Source organism: Mastigoproctus giganteus, chromosome 14 (assembly GCF_048544385.1).
Source record: "Mastigoproctus giganteus isolate SK-2022 chromosome 14, ASM4854438v1, whole genome shotgun sequence".
NCBI lineage: Eukaryota > Metazoa > Arthropoda > Arachnida > Uropygi > Thelyphonidae > Mastigoproctus > Mastigoproctus giganteus.
The window spans coordinates 121,166,692-121,188,612 of NC_143588.1; the positions used below are offsets into that span (position 1 = coordinate 121,166,692).

At 36.7% G+C, this 21,921-nt stretch overlaps 1 protein-coding gene across 3 annotated transcripts in view; it reads right to left on the reverse strand.

The window, feature by feature from the left end:
* The window catches only part of LOC150075695 (E3 ubiquitin-protein ligase RNF220-like), a 226,643-nt gene that overhangs the window by 60,647 nt on the left and 144,075 nt on the right, over positions 1-21,921 (reverse strand). For 2 of the 3 annotated variants that reach the window (XM_090388362.1, XM_090388361.1), the window contains exons 5-7: positions 17,913-17,990; positions 5,387-5,429; positions 350-468 (exon numbers count right to left, since the gene is read on the reverse strand). In XM_090388362.1, coding sequence (XP_090244488.1) covers positions 350-468; positions 5,387-5,429; positions 17,913-17,990 — 240 coding nt within the window. The remainder of the gene's footprint in view (positions 1-349; positions 469-5,386; positions 5,430-17,912; positions 17,991-21,921) is intronic. The other variant, XM_090388364.1, reaches the window with a different exon arrangement.

The following is a 21,921-nucleotide window of genomic DNA, read 5'->3' on the forward strand; positions in this document are numbered from 1 at the left end:
GAAAAAAAAAAAAAAAAACATGGTGCTGTGTTTGCTACACTATGGGCACTACCTCTGCTAGGTTAATACTAAAACCATTAGTTATATTTATAATCTTTAATCCTCTTATAAGCGGCCCTAGTTTGCAGGTGGCTCTTCAGGTTTCCTAGTGTTAGATGGATGTCTGAATACTTTACCGAATTCAGTATTTTGTTTGTTTCAACAAAATTAAAAACAATAGATATTACTTACTCATGAATTTGTTTTGATGAGATTAAATTTACAAAATATACTGTGCAATAATGAAATAACATATTTTTAAATATATATTTAAAAAAAAAAAAAAAAAAACTGTAGTTATTATACTTACCTTCCGCAGACACTGTTCTACATGAATGGTAAGTTCTTCAGGAGTACCAAACAACTTTTCATTACACACAGGACAATTTGTTTCATCAGACTTTTTCTTTTTTCCTTTAACTGCTCTTGCTAAATAAAAGGAGAAACAGTTGTATATTTTTTTAATGTTTACATTAGCATTAGTAGAGGCATACAATGCAAGAAAGCAAAATTATGCAGCATCAGCCAAAAAAAAAAAAAAAAAAAAAAACCCCTCCCCTTTCACCCGACATTCATTTCAAATGCCAGTCCAGTCAGCCTTAAATTTATTTAGGCTATTAGCTTCCACAACAAAAGATGGAAGCCTGTTTCACCAATCAGCTACCCGCTAGCTAAAGGCAAATTTCCGCACATCTATTCTACAACTATCTTTCCACAATTTGAAACTGTAACCCCTCAGGTTCTTAGTCTGAGCAAGAGGAAGAATCCCATCAGCATTCAGCTTGTTCAACCCATTCAAGGCCTTATACACCTCAATCATATAACCTCGCAGGTGCCTACTCTCCAGTTGCTACAATTTGCAGAACTTAAGCCTTTCTCGGTTAGAGCACTCCTTTGTTCCCCTCAATCTTGTTGCACTTCTTTGTACTCATTCTAGCAACTCTACATCCTTCCTAAAATGAGGACCCCAGACCTGTACACAGTACTCTAGGTGTGGCCTGACCATTGCCTTGTATAACAGGACAATCACCTCCCTGTCACTGCTAGCAAAATTCCTATATATCATTGACAGTACTCCATGACCTGCCCTGGCAGCCTGTCTGCACTGCTCAGCGAACTTCATATTTGACTGCACAATTACCGCCAGGTCTTTTTCACTTTCCACTTCCCTGAGTGTAGTACCACACAGGTACTACACTCAGGGAAGTGGAAAGTGACTTCAACAATTTCTCCTCCACTTTGCTCTCAGTTATTACAAAGTCACTTAGCTCCCTGTTAGTGTTTGATAAACATCCGGCACTCTCCTCATTGAATAACTCCTCATGTGTGAATGTGGATGCCAAATACTCATTCAGTTTATCAGCTACCTGAGTGTGATCATCAATAGTCAACCCATCTATGTTAAGTTGTCCAATATGATTCAATCCCTTTCCTTCTAGAGTTTACATAAAGAACACTTTGCACCTGAACCTTGAATGGTATTTCTTAGTTGGAATGAAAAGCCTAGTAGCCTCCAAAATTAAGTCCCTGAAGGCTTCCCATTTAGAATTCAATATTGGTAACATCATTAGTTGATCCCACTGTACAGAATTTAAAAACTATCTGAGACCTCTGTAGTCACCTTTACCAAAGCAAAAGCCCTTCCCTTTAGCCTTGATGGTAATTACATCTTTAAGTAATTCCCACATCAGTATATTGTGATCACTGTCACCCAGTGGTTCCTTTATCTGCAAATTCTTAATGCATGAATAGTCATGGTTGATAATCAGATCAAGAGTATTACTCCCTCTGGTTGCCTCTCGAACATGTTGCTGTAGAAAACAGTCATCCAATAAATCCACAAGTCTTGCTAGTGTGCAAGTGACCAACCCACAAGTTCCAGTCAATATCTGGAAAATTAAATTAGCATTAGCATTAGCATAGGCATTTGATGCAAGAAAGCAAGCTTTTGCAGCATCAGCCAAAAAAAAAAAAAAAAACAGTAACATAAATAAATAAAAATAACCACTTCCACTTCACCCCTCTGTTCGTTCGAAATACCTGTCCAGCTGAGCCTTAAACTTATTTAGGCTATCAACTTCCACGACAAGGGATGGAAGTCTGTTCCACCTACCAACCACCCGCTGGCTAAAGGCAAATTTCCGCACATCTATCCTACATCTGTCTTTCCTCAATTTGAATTTATGCCCTCTCAGGTGATTATTCTGAGCAAGAGGAAGAATCCCATCAGCATTGAGCATGCTCAAACCATTCAAGGCTTTGTACACCTCTATCAGATCACCTCGCTGGTGCCTAGTTTCCAGACACTGTAATTCGCAAAACTTAAGCCTTTCTTCGTAAGAGCACCCCTTTGTCCCATTCACCAATCTACCTTCTCTGTACTCGTTCCAGCAGCTCTACATCCTTCTTGAAATGAGGCCTCCAGGCCTGTATACAGTACTCTAGGTGTGGCCTGACCATTGCCTTATACAAGGGAATAATCACCTCCTTATCCCTGCTAGAAAAATTCCTATATATCATTGACAATACACCATGAGCTACTCTTGCAGCCCGTCTGCACTGCTCAGAGAACTTCATATCTGCCTGCACAACCACCCCCAGGTCCCTTTCATTCTCTACGACTGTCAGTGTAGTACCACAGAGTTGATACGTTGCTCTGGGGTTGCTGTTTCCCATATGTAGTACTTTACATTTGTCAATGTTAAACTTCATTTGCCACCTCGAAGCCCATCTGCTCAACCTTTCCAGATCCTGTTGCAGCAGCATAGTGTCAGTAGTGTCCTTGACAACCCTGCCAACCTTCGTATCGTCTGCAAACTTGGACATTAAGCCTGATATACCATCATCAATATCATTTATAAATACAGAAAACAATAAAGGACCCAATACTGAACCCTGAGGGACTCCACTAATAACATTAGTCCACGATGAGCATTATAATGGGGGATAAATCCCCCATTATAAGACATTCTGATTTACTGGCCCACTATTTCTCTGCACAATTACTCATTATACTCATCAGATTCATTAGGCCTATAACACACACCTACTCTCATTTTCCCTTTCCCAGTGCTTATTTCACACCAAACAAACTCAACACTGCATTATCCACCAACATCAATTGGATGCATTTCCTTAGATTTTGTGTGTTTCTTAACACATAAAAATAACATTAAGATGATGAAATTATTACTTTTTTTTTTATGATGTAAATATTCTTCATCTGTTAAATATAACTATTGTGTTTTGAACATGTAGATAGATGTTTTTCAAATACATAGTACAATCATAATGTTCAGAGACTTGTGTGATGGCATACCCACAAGTCTCATATCAGTTGGTGCAGCAGATGCTTCTCCACTTATATGGTTCTGGACATTCAAAATATCCACCGTTAGGATGTGAAGTGGCCTGCCTGTAGACATGCAGGCAGGCCACTATTGATTCCCATTTAGTTCCCATTGTTGCACAGAATTTAAAACTGTCTGAGACCACTGTAGTCACCTTTACGAAAACAAAAATGCCTTCCTTTACTCTCGATGGTAAGTTCCATCACTGTGATCATTGTCATCTAGTGGTTCTTTTTATCTGCAGATTCTTAATTCATTAATAATCACTGCTGATAATCAGAATAAGAATATTATCTATTAGGGACTACCCTGACCCCCCTCTCTCTCTCTCTCTCTCTCTCTCTCTCTCTCTCTCTCTCTCTCTCTCAGCACATCACAAATATTGCTTGTTCTGAATTTAAAAAATTGGGTTTTCTCTTTCGATCTCAGTGTTACTTTTCTTTTCTTCTAAACAGCTACTTGCTCTATACAAATCACAAATCCACCCTACCATGGAATATTGTTTCCACATCTGGGGTGGTGCCTCCAAAACATCTCGCAGGAATCTAGATTCCATTCAAAAGAGGGTTGTTAGGTTCCTCATCTATTAAATCTTTGAGTGTATATTTCTTACAATTTAATGAACATTGTCACATTGTAGTAAACTCAACTTCTTGCGGTTTGGAATTAAAATGTGACAGCTATAGTATCAAGGTCACTGCTCCAAAGAATGATCCCATCTGTATTATAAGTTGAATAATTCATAACCAGTAATTTTGCATCATTTTGCTAATGCTTATACTAATACAAGGATTGTTTGTTTGGGCATTTAAAACTTGGGGGGGGGGGAGAGAGAGAGAGAGCACATGTGCAATGCAGTTACTTGTGGTAAGTCAATTTAGGATAGATAACAAAGGAGTGATCTAAAGAGCAATTAGAGAGAAATAACTTGGAGGCCGACTGGATATTATGATACTTTGATACTATCAAAAAAAAAATCATTATCTGAGGTGGAATGCAGCAATATATGCCTTTTTAGCTATGTAAACATGCCTCTCCACTTTAAAAAATTCTCTTTGCCCCCCTTTTATAACAACCCATACATATGTGGAATTTCTATAACTGAATTAGTTTAAAATGCATTCCATCAATTTTACAAATGAGCAAAAATTTTTATACTGTGAATATCCACTTAATATAATACTAGTTATCATAAATGCTATTAGAAAATTTCATTTTGATTAAAATTGACAATAGCTTGTGTAAAGTTTGCGTGAAACCTGATGACAATTTTTTTTTTTTTTCCATCAAATGCTTCTTATAATTCTCTCGACTTTTTTTTTTTTTTTTTTTTTTTTTTAATCGAGAAACAGCCAACAGTTATTATGGTCAAGACTGCACAAAACAGCTGTCAAAGGACTGCTTTTGTTTCTAAACGTGTTATTCAATTTCAAAGAATATTTTATTACAGCTTACTTCTCACTGTATTAGAAAAACAGAAAATGAAATCTTTACTGCATTAATAAGACCAAGTTCTTAGTGAAATTTTCTCAAGAATGTTCAGTTAGCTCAGATATTCTTTCATCTGGAGTTATGTTTAATATCATGCAGATTCATTCATTTATAGTCTATAAATTCAGAGCATGTGTCACATCACATATGGTTCCATGTTAAAAAAAAAAATGCATGCAAATGAAAAAAAGCAAACTTCCACAAGATCAAATTCTCTCATAATCTCTTTCTCCTATTCCTCATAAGAAAAAAAAAATAAAAAAAAAAAAAAAAAATCAGCACAAACATTGCCTTCAAACTTCTCCCCACCTCATTGAATTTTAAACAGATAGAGAGTATTGGATTTTTTTCATTATGGTTGTTTCTTTTGGCACTTGGGTGAACATTTATATGGAAAATCTGCAGAGGAAGGGAGGAGGGTAGAAGGTAGCAGAGATATGGAAATGGAGAGGGGAGACAGAAAAAGAGAGAAGAGAAGTAGAAGACAAAGAGAAGTAACAACTTACCAGCAAGCCTATTTTGACGGCTTCCCTTCACTCGATGATATGTCTACAAATTAAGAAAAATTTTAAATATGGTCAACACAGTCGTTTGCATTTAAAATTGCAAGAAAAAGAAAAAAAAAATTACACATGAAAAAACTAATAAATTTCATATACATGAGTGCCGTTTTGTTATTAAAAATATTCGGAAGTCAACCATTTTAAATTATATACTTCACAAGAGTAGTATTTTGCAGTGAATATGCCCAGGATATTAAGTTTAAATGTTTATTTATATATTTATTTTTTTAAAAATAAAAAAAAGGTTACTATTAAAAGGTTATTATTATTACTTTACTATTAAACTGTATGATTACCTTTAAATCAACATGTAAAAATATAGCCTAAAATTCACTACATTACTAAATAAGTAGCATTTATTTTGAAAAGATTGACTGGCATATAATATAAAAAAGTTTTCAATAATCAGAACATGTTTGAACATAAAAAAAAAAAAAAAAAACCACGCTGATACAACAGTTATGTAGATTTTTTCAATTAAACCTTATTTTTCTTTACATCACTTTGAGCAAATTTGCCTCTGACAATCAGTCTTTACAAATTACATATGTTGTTTATATTTCTGCTTCACAATTCACCCATTCTTTGCTTATATCAACGACAAAAAATTGAATGTGAAAAATAAATTGAATTGCTTTTTGCTTTTATCAGTATTTTTCAAAGTTGCTATCTAGAAAATGTAATAAAAAGTATTATAACATACTTTATTAATTTCCACAATTGGAAATTTCCATGAATTCAAGACAGAGAGACAAAGTGTTATTCACTACAAATATCATAATTTTCACTTAACCTTATTACACAAATTGAGATCATCTTCTAGATTCTTATTTAATCATCCATCATTTAATATTCCAGTATTTTTGTTTTGTTTTCTACATCAGCATGTTCGAGAGGCAACTAGAGGGAGGAATACTCTTGATTTGATTATCAGCAGTGATTCTTCATGCATTAAGAATCTGCAGATAAATGAACCACTAGGTGGCAGTGATCACAGTGTGCTGAAGTGGGATTTACTCAAAGAGGTAACTACCATTAGGGGTAAAGGGAAGGGTTATTGCTTTCGTAAAGGCGACTACGATGGACTAAGACAGTATTTAAATTCTATACAGTAGGACCAACTGATGATGTTACCAACAGCAAATGCAAAATGGGAAGCATTTAAAGAACTTATCTTGGAAGCTACTAGGCTTTACATACCAACTAAAAAATACTGTACAAGATTTAGGTCTAAATGGATGTCAGATGAACTAATTAGACATGTGGCAGAGAAGAAAAATGCATCTCATACATATAAATTAACAGGTGACACAAAAGCCTATGATAGATATAAGTTGGTCTGTAATCAAGTTGTAAATGAAGTTAGGCAGGAAAGGGCAGATTATGAGAAATCTTTGGCAAAGGATGCAAAGAAAAACAGCAAGGAGTTCTTTACTTACGTAAACTCTAGAAGGAAGGGGATGAATCAGATTGGTACATTTGATATTGATGGTTCAACTGTTGATGATCTTGCTCAGGTAGCTAACAAACTAAATGAATATTTTGCACCGACATTCACACATGAGGAATTATTCAGGGAGGGGAATGTCAGAGGTGTATTAAACTCTGGCAGTAATCTAGATAATCTTGTAATAACTGAGAGTAAAGTGGGGAAGAAATTGTTGAAGATAAACATAAGAAAGGCACTTGGGGTGGATGGAATCTGTCCAGTTATATTAAAGGAGGCAGCAAAGGAAGTAAGCAAACCCTTAGCCATAATTATGACAGCTTCCTTGGACTCAGAGGACGTATTCATGGACTGGAAATGTGCAAATGTGACCCCAATCCACAAAGGAGGATCAAAGGGAGACACAGGTAATTACAGACCTGCTAGTTTAACTTCTGATCCAGGAAAATTAATGGAGGCACCGGTTAAAGAAGCATTGCAGGATCATCTAGACAAGACTTCAGTTATAGCTTGGACACAGCATGGGTTTGTTAAAGGGAAGTCTTGTCTGACCAATTTAATTGGATACTATGATTGTGCAAGGCTCAAGGGGTAGAATTTTTTTCAGCCTGGACTGTACTTGTTAACAGGAGAGATTGCTTCTACAGGGATGGGATACACTTAAATAGAAAGGGTGCAAGAATTTTTGCTGATGCTGTTGAGGCAGTGTTAGGTGGGTCGGAAAACTGCTAGTTGGGGGGGGATACAAGGACTAATAGATTAACAGTAGCCACTGGCAGAGGTGGAAGTGATTCTTGCCCTGCTTCTATTCAAATGAGCAGAAGTCTGAAAAACAAGATGCAGGATATTTCAGAGACTGCTGGTAGTCATTGCGTTACAAGTAAACACATGGGTTGTGTTAGGGTAGCTAAGAATAGAAACAGGTGCATGTATACCTGCGTGTACACCAATGCTAGGAGTTTGGTAAATAAATTTGATGAATTTGAGGTATTGCTCAAAACATCAAAGGCAGATATTGTTGGGATATCAGAGACGTGGTGTCACACAGATATAAGTAATGCGGAACTGGAATTTGGGGAATACAATGTATATAGAAAGGATAGACAGGACAGGAGGGGAGGAGGGGTTATGCTATTAATTAAGAAACACATAAAGTCAAAGGAAGTGAAGCCAGTTGACATCGATGGACAGGGCAGTGTCGAGTCAGTTTGGTGTGACATAAGCATAGGGAAATCAAAATTGAGAGTAGGAGTGTGCTATAGGCCTAATGACTCTGATGAGTATAATAATATATTGTACAGGGAAATAGAGTGGGCCAGTAAATCAGAGAGTCTTATAATGGGGGATTTTAATTTCCCAGATATTGACTGGAATTTGTGGGTTGGTCACTCGCACACTAGCAAGGCTTTTGTGGATTTATTGGATGATTGTTTTCTACATCAGCATGTTCGTGAGGCAACAAGAGGGAGCAATACTCTTGATCTGATTATCAGTAGTGATTCTTCATGCATTAAGAACCTGCAGATAAATGAACCACTAGGTGGCAGTGATCACAGTGTGTTGAAGTGGGATTTACTCAAGGAGGTAACTACCATCAGAGGTAAAGGGAAGGGTTTTTGTTTTCGTAAAGGCGACTATGATGGTCTGAGACAGTATTTAAATTCTATACAGTGGGACCAACTGATGATGTTACCAACAGCAAACTCAAAATGGGAAGCATTCAAGGAACTAATCTTGGTGGCTACCAGGCTTTACATACCAACTAAGAAATATTGTTCAAGGTTTAGGCCTAAATGGTTGTCAGATGGACTAATGAGACATGTGGCAGAGAAGAAAAATGCATGGGATACATACAAATTAATGGGTGACATGGAAGCCTATGATAGATATAAGTTGGTCTGTAACCAAGTCACAAAGGAGATTAGGCAGGCAAAGGCAGACTACGAAAAATCCTTGGCAAAGGATGCAAAGAAAAACAGAAAGGAGTTCTTTACATACTTGAACTCGAGAAGGAAAGGGATGAATCAGATTGGTCCACTGGATATTGATGGTTCAACAGTTGAGGATCCTGCTCAGGTGGCTAACAATCTAAACGAGTATTTTGCATCTACATTCACGCATGAGGAGTTATTCAGGAAGGAGAATGATGTAGGTAAAGTAAACATTGGCAGTGAGCTGGATGATTTTGTAATAACTGAGAGGAAAGTGGAGGAGAGATTGTTGAGGATAAACATAAAAAAGGCACCTGGGGTGGATGGGATCTATCCAGTTATATTAAAGGAGGCAGCAAAGGAAGTATGCAAACCCCTAGCCATAATTATGAGAGCTTCTTTGGACTCAGGGGAGGTACCCATAGACTGGAGATGTGCAAATGTAACCCCAATTCACAAAGGAGGATCAAAGGCTGACACAAGTAATTATAGACCTGTTAGTTTAACTTCTGTTCCAGGTAAATTAATGGAGGCACTGGTTAAAGAAGCACTGCAGGATCATCTAGACAAGAATTCAGTTATAGCTCAGACGCAGCACGGTTTTGTTAAGGGCAGGTCTTGCCTGACCAATTTGATTGGATACTATGATGTAGTCACAAAAGAACTGGATGCAGGGAATAACTTTGATATTATATATTTGGATCTTAGAAAGGCTTTTGATACTGTTGCACATGGAAGACTGCTGCACAAATTGGAGCAGTGTGGCATTGGAGGCAAATTGCTGCTATGGATGAGGGGATGGTTGAGTGGCAGAAGACAGAGAGTGGTAATCAATGGACACTGCTCAAAGTGGACTAATGTTATTAGTGGAGTTCCTCAAGGTTCAGTGTTGGGTCCATTGTTGTTTTCGGTGTTTATGAATGATATTGATGATGGGATATCAAGTTTAATGTCTAAGTTTGCAGATGATACAAAGGTTGGCAGGGTCGTTAAGGACACTACTGACGCTATGCTGCTGCAACAGGATCTGGAAAGGTTGAACAGATGGGCTGAGAGGTGGCAAATGAAGTTTAACATTGACAAATGTAAAGTACTACATATGAGTAACAGTAACCCCAGAGCAATGTATCAACTCTGCGGTACTACACTGACAGTGGTGGAGAATGAAAAGGACCTGGGGGTAATTGTGCAGGCAGATATGAAGTTCTCTGAGCAGTGCAGACGAGCTGCAAGAGTAGCTCATGGTGTCTTGTCAATGATATACAGGAATTTTTCTAGCAGGGATAAGGAGGTGATCATTCCCTTGTATAAGGCAATGGTTAGGCCACATCTTGAGTACTGTATACAGGTCTGGAGGCCTCATTTCAAGAAGGATGTAGAGCTGCTGGAACGGGTACAGAGAAGGGCAACAAGATTAGTAAATGGAACAAAGGGTTGCTCTTATGAAGAAAGGCTTAAGTTTTGCAAATTACAGAGTCTGGAGACTAGGCACCGGCGAGGTGATCTGATAGAGGTGTATAAGGCTTTGAATGGTTTGAGCATGCTCAATGCCAATGGGATTCTTCATCTTTCTCAGAATAATCACCTCAGAGGGCATAAATTCAAATTGAGGAAGGACGGATGTCGGATAGATGTGCGGAAATTTGCCTTTGGCCAGCGGGTGGTTGGTTGGTGGAACCGACTTCCATCACTTGTTGTTGAAGTTGATAGCCTAAACAAATTTAAAGCTCAACTGGACAGGTATTTCGAACGAACGGAGGGGTGAAATGGGAGAGGTTTTTTTTTTTTTTTTTTTGGCTGATGCTGAATAAGCTTGCTTTCTTGCATCATATGCCTCTACTAATGCTAATGCTAATCACAAAGGAACTGGATGCAAAGAATAATTTTGATATCATATATTTGGATCTTAGAAAGGCTTTTCATACTGTTGCACATGGAAGACTGCTGCACAAAGTGGAGCAGAGTGGCATTGGAGGCAAACTGCTGCTATGGATAAAGGGATGGTTCAGTGGGAGAAGACAGAGTGGTAATCAATGGACACTGCTCTTCATGGACTAATATTATTAGTGGAGTCCCCCAGGGTTCGGTGTTGGGTCCATTGTTATTTTCTGTATTCATTAATGATATTGATGATGATATATCAGGCTTTATGCAGATGATACAAAGGTTGGCAGTGTTGTTAAGGCCACTACTGACGCTATGCTGCTGCAACAGGATCTGGAAAAGTTGAGTAGATGGGCTGAGAGGTGGCAACTGAAGTTTAATATTGACAATGTAAAGTACTGCATATGGGAAGCAGTAACCCCAGAGTAACGTATCAACTGTGTGGTACTACACTGACAGAGGTAGGGAGTGAAAAGGACCTGGGGTAATTGTGCAGGCAGATATGACGTTTTCTGAGCAGTGCAGACGGTCTGAAAGAGTAGCTCATGGCATCTTCTCAAGGATATACAGGAATTTTTCTAGCAGGCATAAGGAGGTGATTATCCCCTTGTTTAAGGGGGTTAGTTAGTTAGTTATTTGGTTTTTAGGAGCATTAGCAACTAAGGCCATATTGCTCCGGGATATGCGGTGGTCATTCCCTAACCTTTCCACATCCTTATTTGGTGGTGACGGGCTCGAACCCCGGTCTAATCAAGAAGCATGTGCTATGCACTGCTGCTCCTTCCCACCTGGCTACGGAGATGCCTCCTTGTTTAAGGGAATGGTCAAGCCACACATTGAGTACTGTATACAGGCCTGAGGCCTCATTTTAAGAAGGATGTAGAGCTATTGTGGAACGTGTACAGAGAAGGGCAACAAGATTAGTGAATTGAACAAAGGGTTGCTCTTATGAAGAAAGGCTTAAGTTTTGCAAATTACAGTGTTTGGAGTCTATAGCCCAGGCTATTTGCATTTAGACCTGAGCAAAATTGCTTCAGAAACTTTCTAAACAGTTTCCAGCTCAGGAATCATTGCTGAATATCATATCCAAAATCCGACAAAAATCGGATCCCGGGAACACCCCCAAAAATGGATTTCAAAATGTGGATGAGCTGTATCCTAATAAATGCAAAAAAAAGAAACTAATTTACGCTTTGTAGAGAGAGATAATGCTTTTATTTACAGTTAAATGTTTCAAATAAAAATAACTTTCAAAAATATACCACCCAACCATTTTTTGTTATGAAATTTTGTATTAAAAATATTTTTACAGAATTTTAAAATCAAGAAAACGATTATTTCAAAATCTGTTTCATGTTCTGTTCATTACAGAAGTCAACTTAGTCATAGACAAACTTAAATGTCTTCATCACTGTCATCATATTCAACTATTGGCAGCAGTGCCAAATCAGTGGTTGTTATCATAACCACTGATTTGGCACTCGCCACAAGCAGTTGAACAGGACAATCCATCAATGTTAACTCCAGAATCAACAGTTTTTTTTTTTTTTTTTGTTAGTTGTTGGTGCCTTGGCTTCTGTGGCCATATTGCACCTCCCAAGATTTTTGCATTTTCTACTCTGATCCAAGCCCGAGGCGGGATTCGGACCCGCAACCTTTGGGCTGCCAGGCAGGCACTTTACCCACCCGGCTAGCCCGGTCGGAAAATCAGCAGTTACCCCTGTCGTAATGTTGCAGAGACCTGAGTCAGAATTGAATGGGGATATGGATTCCAGTCATTCGAGTACTTTCTTAATGTCATTACTGTCCTTCATTTCTTTGTGTTGTTCACAATTTCCAACAAAACTCTGGTGGATTCCTGCATTGCTAAGTTATAACTGGAACACAGGGGCATAGAAAACAGCCACATTGCCCTCTGGATTTCTGTAAATCCACTTCCTCGTGTCAGTCCTCCTCTGCTTTTCAGGGATGCATTAGAACTTGTTCTATTACCAGGTCTGATCCGAGTCCGGCCCATAATCTGTCGCTTCTTCTTACAAGAAACTTACCTTCCAGGAACATTTTGTTCACTGTTGGATTTTCAAAAGGCAAAATGAACATCTTCTGCAAGTACAGATATAGCGATTTGAGATAATTGTGATGTCCGGCTGCTGCAATTATGGGGAGGATCTCCAGCATAGCTTGCAAGTGCAAATCCCATTAGCTGGTCCTATCTGCTGTTATCAAGGTATGTGCAATGTTCATTATTCTCTGATATTCCAACCAGAATTTACTTGTTCTCGAAGAAGATTTTAGGTGAGTTCTCTTCTCTTCTCCTCCAAAGCAGTACCAATCTGAGACAATACATTAGACAATTCCACATCCTCAGCTGTTTGTTTGGTGACCTGCTCGAACATTGTCGAGCAGGTCACAGGCTTCCTTAACGAGGTCATGAGGGGTTCTATCTTCATTGCGAGGGAAAATTTGTGTAACCAGTAAAGTACTAAGAGCTGCATTTACTATCATATGACTTCAAATTGCTCTGGAAACAGCTTTTTCAGCCATCATATGTAGTACAGCATTTGGTCATTAGATTTCTTTAAGTACTTCAGACAATCCTGAACCATTCATCAGAGTACCGATTGTACCCAAAAGATTAATCAGAGCGTGACATGTTCCCAGCATTAAAACAATCTCTTGCAGGTCTCTTTGTTCATTGATGATTTGGGAAGTAAATAAAGGCTGATCAAAGGTAATAATACATGGGACATTTTGATCATGTGCTATCTTGCTCAGATATCGTAGAGTCGAGAATATGCAGATCATGTCACTTGCCGCCATATCTATGATGGGAAGGAATGTGATTGATGCCACACCTGGATATGAAACAGTTGATCCACAGTGAATTGCTTGCATTGTTCCTGACCAACTTGGACCTGATCTTTCTGCTGCACAGATCTGCCAGAGAAGACTAAATCTACTTATCGAGGCAGTGGGTACTGAAAGTTTGCTAAATGAGATTCCCCTCAGCATGCTTCTCGTGTTTCTATATTCCCTAATGTCAACTGTTGCAACCTTTTTAATGTCACTTTCACTAACCTTTGCATGCCTATGAATAATTGGATGGATCTTGATCTTTGGAGTTATTGCGGCAATCATACCCATTCCATGAAAGGTATTCTTCCCATCCAAAGTACAGACATCATGATCGACGTTATCTGCTGCTAGAAGCAGTGCTGTGTTTTCAGCAAAATCAAAAGAGCCACCCTTGCCTGATACTGCGGCGTTTCTTTCGAATCGCGTTACTTCTGCATACGACAAACAGTAACCAAGATGGTGGAGAACATCAATAATGTAACTTGACCTACAGTTGTGGTGCAGCTGAAGAGACAAACTAATCTGTAATGGACATAGTAATCACCTGTAATGGACATAGTAATAATACAAAATATTAAAAATTATTCAATAATTTTAATATTTTATTAAATATTAAAAGGGAAAAAAATTTTACAAAATTTGCAAATAAACGAAAAATATTCGCTATACAGCCGTGAATTAGCTTCTTTTTGCATTTAGGAGGAAACAACCTGTCCGCCATTTTGAACTCCATTTTTGGGGGAGTTCCCATGTTCGATTTTGTCGGATTTTGGATATGTTATTCAGCAATGATTCCTGAGATGGAAACTCTTTAGAATGCTTATGAAGCAATTTTGCCCAGGTTAAACGGAAAATTGCTTTAGTTTGCCTGGACTACTAGGCACCTGCGAGGTGATCTGATTGAGGTGTATAAAGCCTTGAATGGTTTGAACATGCTCAATGCTGATTGGATTTTTCCTCTTGCTCAGAATAATCGCCTGAGAGGGTTTTTTTTTTTTTTTTTTGATTTGGTAATTGTTGGCGCATCGGCTTCTGTGGCCATATTGCACCTCCCAAGGTTTTTGCTGTACTTTGATCCAAGCCCGAGGCGGGAATCGAACCCGCGACCTTTGGGTTGCCGGGCAGGTACTTTACCCACTCGGCTAGCCCGGTCGGCGCCTGAGAGGGCATAAATTCAAATTGAGGAAAGACAGTTGTAGGATAGATGTGTGGAAGTTTGCCTTTAGCCAGCGGATGGTTGATTGCTGGAACAAAATTTCCATCTATCGTTGTAGAAGTTGATAGCTTAAACAGATTCAAGGCAAAACTAGACAAACATTTGGAGTGGGTGGATGAATAAAATGAGAAGGGAGGGAGTTTTGGCTGATGCTATATAAGCTTGCTTTCTTGCATCATGTGCCCTTGCTAATGCTAATTTTGCTGGGAGAGTGGTTACAATTAGACCAAAACGAATCATGCAGAATCCATACCATGCTGCACACTTGCTGTTATTTGAAACAAAGGCAGCCTAATTCAATACTGAATAAAGGTTCATATTTTATTGGCCAGTGTGTGTAGTATCCAAACAGATTTATTATACAAGACTGCCCTTCAACAAATCCATGCCGTAACTGCCATGTAACTGAAGTTCTGTGTAGACAGTCCTGCATTACTTCATTAATCTGCGACTCCATTATTTTTCCTGGAAGAGAAGTCAGCCTTAGAGTTTACTCACTTAGGATACATTTGCATATCTCAAGTCCATGGGGACCTTCCCTGAATCCAAGCAAGCTCTCATAATTATGTTTAAAGGTTTGCTTACATATTTTGCTGCCTCTCTTAATATAACTGGCTAAATCTCATCTGCTTTAGGTGCCTTATTTACATTTAGCTCCATGTAATTGATACACTTCTGGCATTCCCATTGTTAAAAAAAAAATTCCTCACATGTGAATGTAGATCCCCATCCTTAAAAAAAAATTCCTCATATGTGAGTGTAGATACAATATATCTATTCTGTTTGTCAGCAACCTAAGCAGGCTCATCAACAGTTAGTTGGCTGTAAAAAGCCTAAGTGATTCTGTTCAAAGCTTAGATCATTGAAGAGATTTTAAAAACTGTCTGAGACCATTGTAGTTGCCTTTATGAAAGTAAAAGGCTTTCCTTTTCCCCTTAATAGTTACACCTTTATGTAAATCTCATATCAATACACTGTAATCACTGCCACTTGTTGGTTCCTTCACTTGACGATTCTTAATGCATGAAGGGTTGCTGATAATCAGATCAAGAGTGTAAGGTTTCTCTTGTTGCATCTCTAACATGTTGGTATAGAAAATGGTCATCCAATAAATCCACAAAACTATTGCTAGTATGTGAGTGACCAAACCACAAGTTCCAATCAATATCTGGAAAGTTAATTTTCCCATTATAAAAAATTCTGTTTACTGGCCCCTCTATTTGTCTGTATAGTTGTTCATTATACTCAGTCATTATTTATTATTATTATTATCATCATCTGTTTATTCACCTTAGACTCACCCCCTGAACAGTCAGTCGGCTAGGAGGGTCTACATTAGGTCTATAACACACTCCTCCTCTCATTTTTGTTTTCCGAGTATACTTATGTCACCCCAAACTGACTCAACATTGCACTGTTCACCTCTGTCGATTTATTACACTGCGTTACAATCTATTTTCTTTTTAAATGTGAACTTACTTCATTGTGTATATGAGATTACAATAAAAAAGCTGCACCCAAAAAGAAACAAATTTTATAGGTTGCCTCAAATTTAGTGATCAGTGTATCAACACTTCTAATTTAAAGAACATTTTCCTTTTTGTCTCATCAAGTAATGAAGAAATTCAGGGATAAAATTAAACAATGAATAAATAATAATTTAGATTATTAATCTAGCAGTGGTGGCAGGGCACCTCACATGGTCCCCCTCGAAAACTGTTTCCACATTTGTAGTTACTTTATGATTAAAATTCTGTAACTTTTTCTACCTTCCTAAATATATTCAAACTTTTACTGCAAAAGTTTCTGAAGTGATTTTCTTTCAGCTTTTGTAGAGAAATTGGGTGCGAGAACCTGTCAGGTGCCCTGCCACTGTTTTTGTAACTATTTGGATTTTGTATGAATAAATGCATGGTACTGTTTAAAGTGTCAGTTTAGCTGTTTTTCCTCTCCCACTAAGTACATTTGGCATCCCATTTCTAAAAAATTCTCATATGTGAATGTAGATACAATGTATCTATTCTGTTTGTCAGTGACCTAAGTAGAACCATCAACAGTTATAACGTTCATATCTAGCAGACCAATATAATACATCCCTTTGTCTAGTACTAATGTTCTTCACATTCTTTGCCAGAGAATTCTTTCAGTGTATATAGCTCAGTAAACATCTACTGTTATATAGTAGTTTTTGAAAGATTTATTATGTTTTCATAGCATAAAGATGATACACAAAACTGGCATTCCTTCAAAGTGGGCATTCCTTTGTGGGAAGCAACATTCATAGTTTCAAATTTAGCATACTGTGCTCTTCACAGTGTGCTAAATTATAAAATTTAGTGTACTAAATTTAGTACACAACTAATCTGAAATAAACCAGAAAATAGAAGTAACTAATAGTATTGAATATACATTTTAAAAAATATTTATATACATAATAAACAGAAGTACATGTGCATGCACATTTTGAAATGTCACACACTTAAGTCTTTTGAATTGGAAAACTGAAAAGACTAAGAAAATGATGTTTCTATTTTTTGTGTAAGGTGTTTTTTTTTGTAATTTTTAGAAAAATTACTTTTTTTGCTTAAAACTTTTTACTAATACTTCTTTAATATTTTTCTAAAAATAAAAGGTGTAAAACACACTGCAATTTAAAAATTTTAATATTTCTTTAAAACTTAAAAAGTTACATACAATAAGTATTGAAATTCATTAAGAAAAGATAGTACAAACCAGAGCTATGATGCTCAATAAGTTCTACGTTGATTTCAATATTTTAATTTATTTTTTTACTGCAATCATTTTGTGTTAATGTTATATTCATTTTAATTTCTGGAGAGTATCATACGGAAGTGTTCGGCGTATCATATTGAGGTAAATTTCTCTTATTCTTCTACAAAATTAAGAAAAGACGAAATACTGGCACTGTTCAAGCAGAATTTAAAAAAAAATAAATAAAGAAAATGGACATTGTCAGGTGCCCTGCCATTGTTTTTGCTTGCCAGTTTAAGAAATGACAATGTAAATTAAAGAACTATAAAAAACAAAAATATGCAATATTTATTTAATTTTAAATGCTATATACACATATTATATATAGAGAAAATGAAAAATTAGGAAATCAGTATGGTATACCTCCCATCTTCCAGATGACGTTACTTTTTCTTGTGTTCCACTAATATTTTTTCTACTCACAGATGGTGAAGGAATAGGCTGCAGAGAATACGTGAATCAGCAATGCTTATTTACTTAACTGAAAATCACACACACACACACACAAAATAATAATAATAAATAAAAGCACTTTATTGTAAAGGGAATTTATTTTATTTTAGTCATGGAGCAGAAACACTCTACAGCCATCATTCATTTCTTTATCCTTTAGATCAGGAGTGGTTAACTTGCAGCCAATGTGGCCCATTCCTTCACATTGTGCAGAGATGGTGAAGGAATAGGCTGTAGAGAATACATGAATGAGCAATGGTTATTTACTTAACTGAAAATCACAAATAACAATAATAAATAAAAGTACTTTACTGTAAAGGGAATTAATTTTATTTTATTTTAGTCATGGAGCAGAAACACTCTTCAGCCATCAATTTCTTTATCCTTTAGAATAGGGGTGTTTAACTTGCAGCCTATATGTGGCCCATTTCTTCACATTGTGCAGCCCATTGCCATGTAGGCAGTATTAAATTTTATATTACATAAAATTTAAAACTAATGTGTCACAAATTATAGTTTTGTATATCCAAATTAGTTTTGATATCCAAATAATATTTGTTAATATCTTTTAATTTTTAATTAAAAGTTTTTAAAACTTTTAATTAAAAATTAATTAAAAAACAATATAGTACATAAAACCTTAATTTTTGCCATATTATATTATGGCAGTGGAAACACTAACTAAAGCTTATTTTTAATTTGAAGAGTTCTCCAATACACTCGCTGGAGGTTCATATGAATTCCTATTCCTATCTGGCCTACACTGCAGGATTATGGAAGGTGACTGTAAGGAAAATCCTGGCTCTCTAGCTGCTTTATTGTGAAAATATTTTAAATGATGGTAAATACCATCAGACTGAGGCAGTTAAGCCACTGGTAAAAATGCTGTTCGTTATTTCCAAAGTTAATTGAATCAAGGGTTTACTGTATCATTATAACCATATGATAAGAATGTTATTAGCATCATATAGCAAGTGCTGGATTTTTATTATTATTACATATATAAAAAAATTAAACTGTCAATATAAAAGTTTATAACAAAAATTAAATTTTATTTTGAAAAACGAGTAATTATCAGTAAGTAAATATTCTTTCAGCCTACAACTCATGAGAACCTATGAATATCACAACCATCAGCATTTTATTTGTTTTGGGATATTTAGGGATGGGCATACCAAAAGTATACCATCCTATATCTAGGAGCTAAATAACTTAATGATAACTGAGAGGAAAGTGGAAGATAAAGTTGTTAAACTAAAAGTAAGTAAAGCACATGGTGCTGATTGAATCATGATAAAGAATAACACATCAATATATATATATATATATATATATATATATATATATTGATTTTTTTATCGTTTGGTAGTTCCTTTAACCCTCTTTTGGTGACATTTCACGTCTTTCGGAACTGGTACCTCTGGGGGGGGGGGGGTACCGTTAAATTAATATGTAATTGGAATTATCCTAAAATTTGCACCGATTTTGTTAATTGGATTTAAAACTCGAAATTATACAAGGGTTTCCGGGCTACTATTTATGTCTATTCTTTCTCTTCGTTCGTTTGTTTATTTGGGTTATTTTTATGTTAATTTTTGCTCTACAGTTTTTGCCATACTACTGGCTTATGTTTTAGTTTATTTAATTTAAAATATTGGATATATATATATATATATATATATAGTATATATATATAGTATATCAATATACACACACACACACAGAAATTTTACCAGTGAATGTAGATACAATAAGGGATTTTACTAATCCCTCTCAGAGTCTTATAAGAAAAGGTGATTTTTCCACAGGCAATGGTTAGTACATCTTGAGTACTGCATAAAACTTTGGAAGCCTCATTTAATGAAGGATGTGGATCTGTTGGAATGGGTGCATAGAAAAGCAACAATATTATTCAGGGACACAAAAGTGCACCCTTACCAAAACAGTTTAGGCCTTAAATGGATGACTAAATTAAACTGGATGACATCCTAATGCTTTCTCAGATTACACTCATAAGGGATATAAATTTATACCACAACAGGATGACTGTAGAGTGCAAAAATTTGCTTTCAGTTGGAGAGTGATTAATTGTTGGAACAAACTTCAATATAGTGTGTTATGAAGGTGGGTAGTTTGAATAAATTTAAGGAAGAATTAGACAAATTATTAGAGGGGGATTGGACAGATGAGGAGGGTAGTGTGAGTGGTGTAGTGTTTTTTTTTTTTTTTTTTTGCTGATGCTGTATAAGTTTACTTCCTTGCATCATTTGCACAACAGGCCATCTAAAACCTGATTACAATCAAATGCAGTGCACATTCCAACATGAATGTGCAGTTGATTGTCAATGGGGGAAGAGATGTTGCTGAAATTGAATGTAAGAAAGACACTGGGGTGGATGGGATCTATCCAATTTTATTAAGGGAGGTAGCAAAGGAGGTAAGCAAAGGTCTCAAAAAAATTAAGAGAGCATCTTTGGATTCATGGGACGTCCCTACGAACTGGAGATGTGGAAATGTATCCCCAATTCACAAAGGGGGGGGATCAAAAGGTGACACGAGGTGTTTAAGGCTTTGAATGGATTGAGCAAGCTGATGAGATTCCTCCTCTTGCTCAGACTACACACGAGGGAGCATAAATTCAAATTGAGGAAGGATGGTTGCAGACCAGATGTGTGAAAGTATGCCTTCAGCCAGCTTTATAAATCATTGCCACTACTAATACTAAATAAACTTCTATAATTCATATTTTCTTTTGTCCATCAGGGCAATAGAGAAAAAGCTGCTGTACACATAAATTTAGGAGTTTTATTTTCATCCAATTAATTCTGTTACACATCAATAACAACTGATAAGAACAGGTGAGTTACATGTAAGCTTTTGAGATGGTTTTTTTCTCATCTGACTTTGTTTTTCTCGTGTTACTACATGTGTTAACCTAATTCTTAACAACATACTCAACTTTGCCCTTTTAACATATTCAACCTGTAAAACAAATTTCATAAATAACTGCATACTGTAATTTAAGCATAGGCATTTTTTTACATCTTTATTCAGTTTCTGAACTTTTTATTCTATTTATTTTAACTATTCCTCTCCTTTAATCTAGCATCATGATCTCACAATTTAATGTATAACACTTGTGTTTACATATCGCACTACATATTTTTTGAATGCACCTGCTCAATCAAAGCTAACATGTGCTTAACAAATAACAACTATTTGTTATTTGTAAAGCACATTATATAGTACATAAAGTAAAGTGCAGCCATTATCAATCCACTGCAGGATGGAAGCCTCCTCAACAATTCATGCTGAGGGAAATAGACCATAATCTGCCACGCTGGTCTAGTGCAGGTTGGCAGATCGACCGTATTCAGCAGTCAGGGGCTTGAACCCCATCTACTCAAAGAGCCCGTGCTACTGCACTCCTGCTCCTGACCACTCGGCTACGGAGGCCATTATATCGTATTTGCCTAACAAAATGCCTAACACTATCAAATGGAATTCAAGTCACATGTAGAGACATTCATTATTAGTACTCTGTGACAGCTGGAAGTAATCACTCGAGAGATTTGGTTTTGACTTCCATTGGAGAGCTGAGCAGCTTCAACTGAGGCTGCAGTTAAGATCTCACATAGAAGTTTCCCAGTGGGCAATCCCAGGTATTTCAGCCTAAACAAGCTGCAAATTGTCCTGTCAGCACACTTCTACAGACATAATACTAATACAACATGGCATATTCTTATTAGTATTAGACATATAGGGCAGGAAGCCATAGGCTTTTGCTGCTCCAGCAAAAAAAAAAAGTAGATAATAAAAAAAAATAAAATTATGCACTTCCCTCCTGACCTTTGAATTTCTACAAAATATCTACAAAAGCCGACTACCCCTGCAGAGGCAACTTGTTCCAAAAATCAAA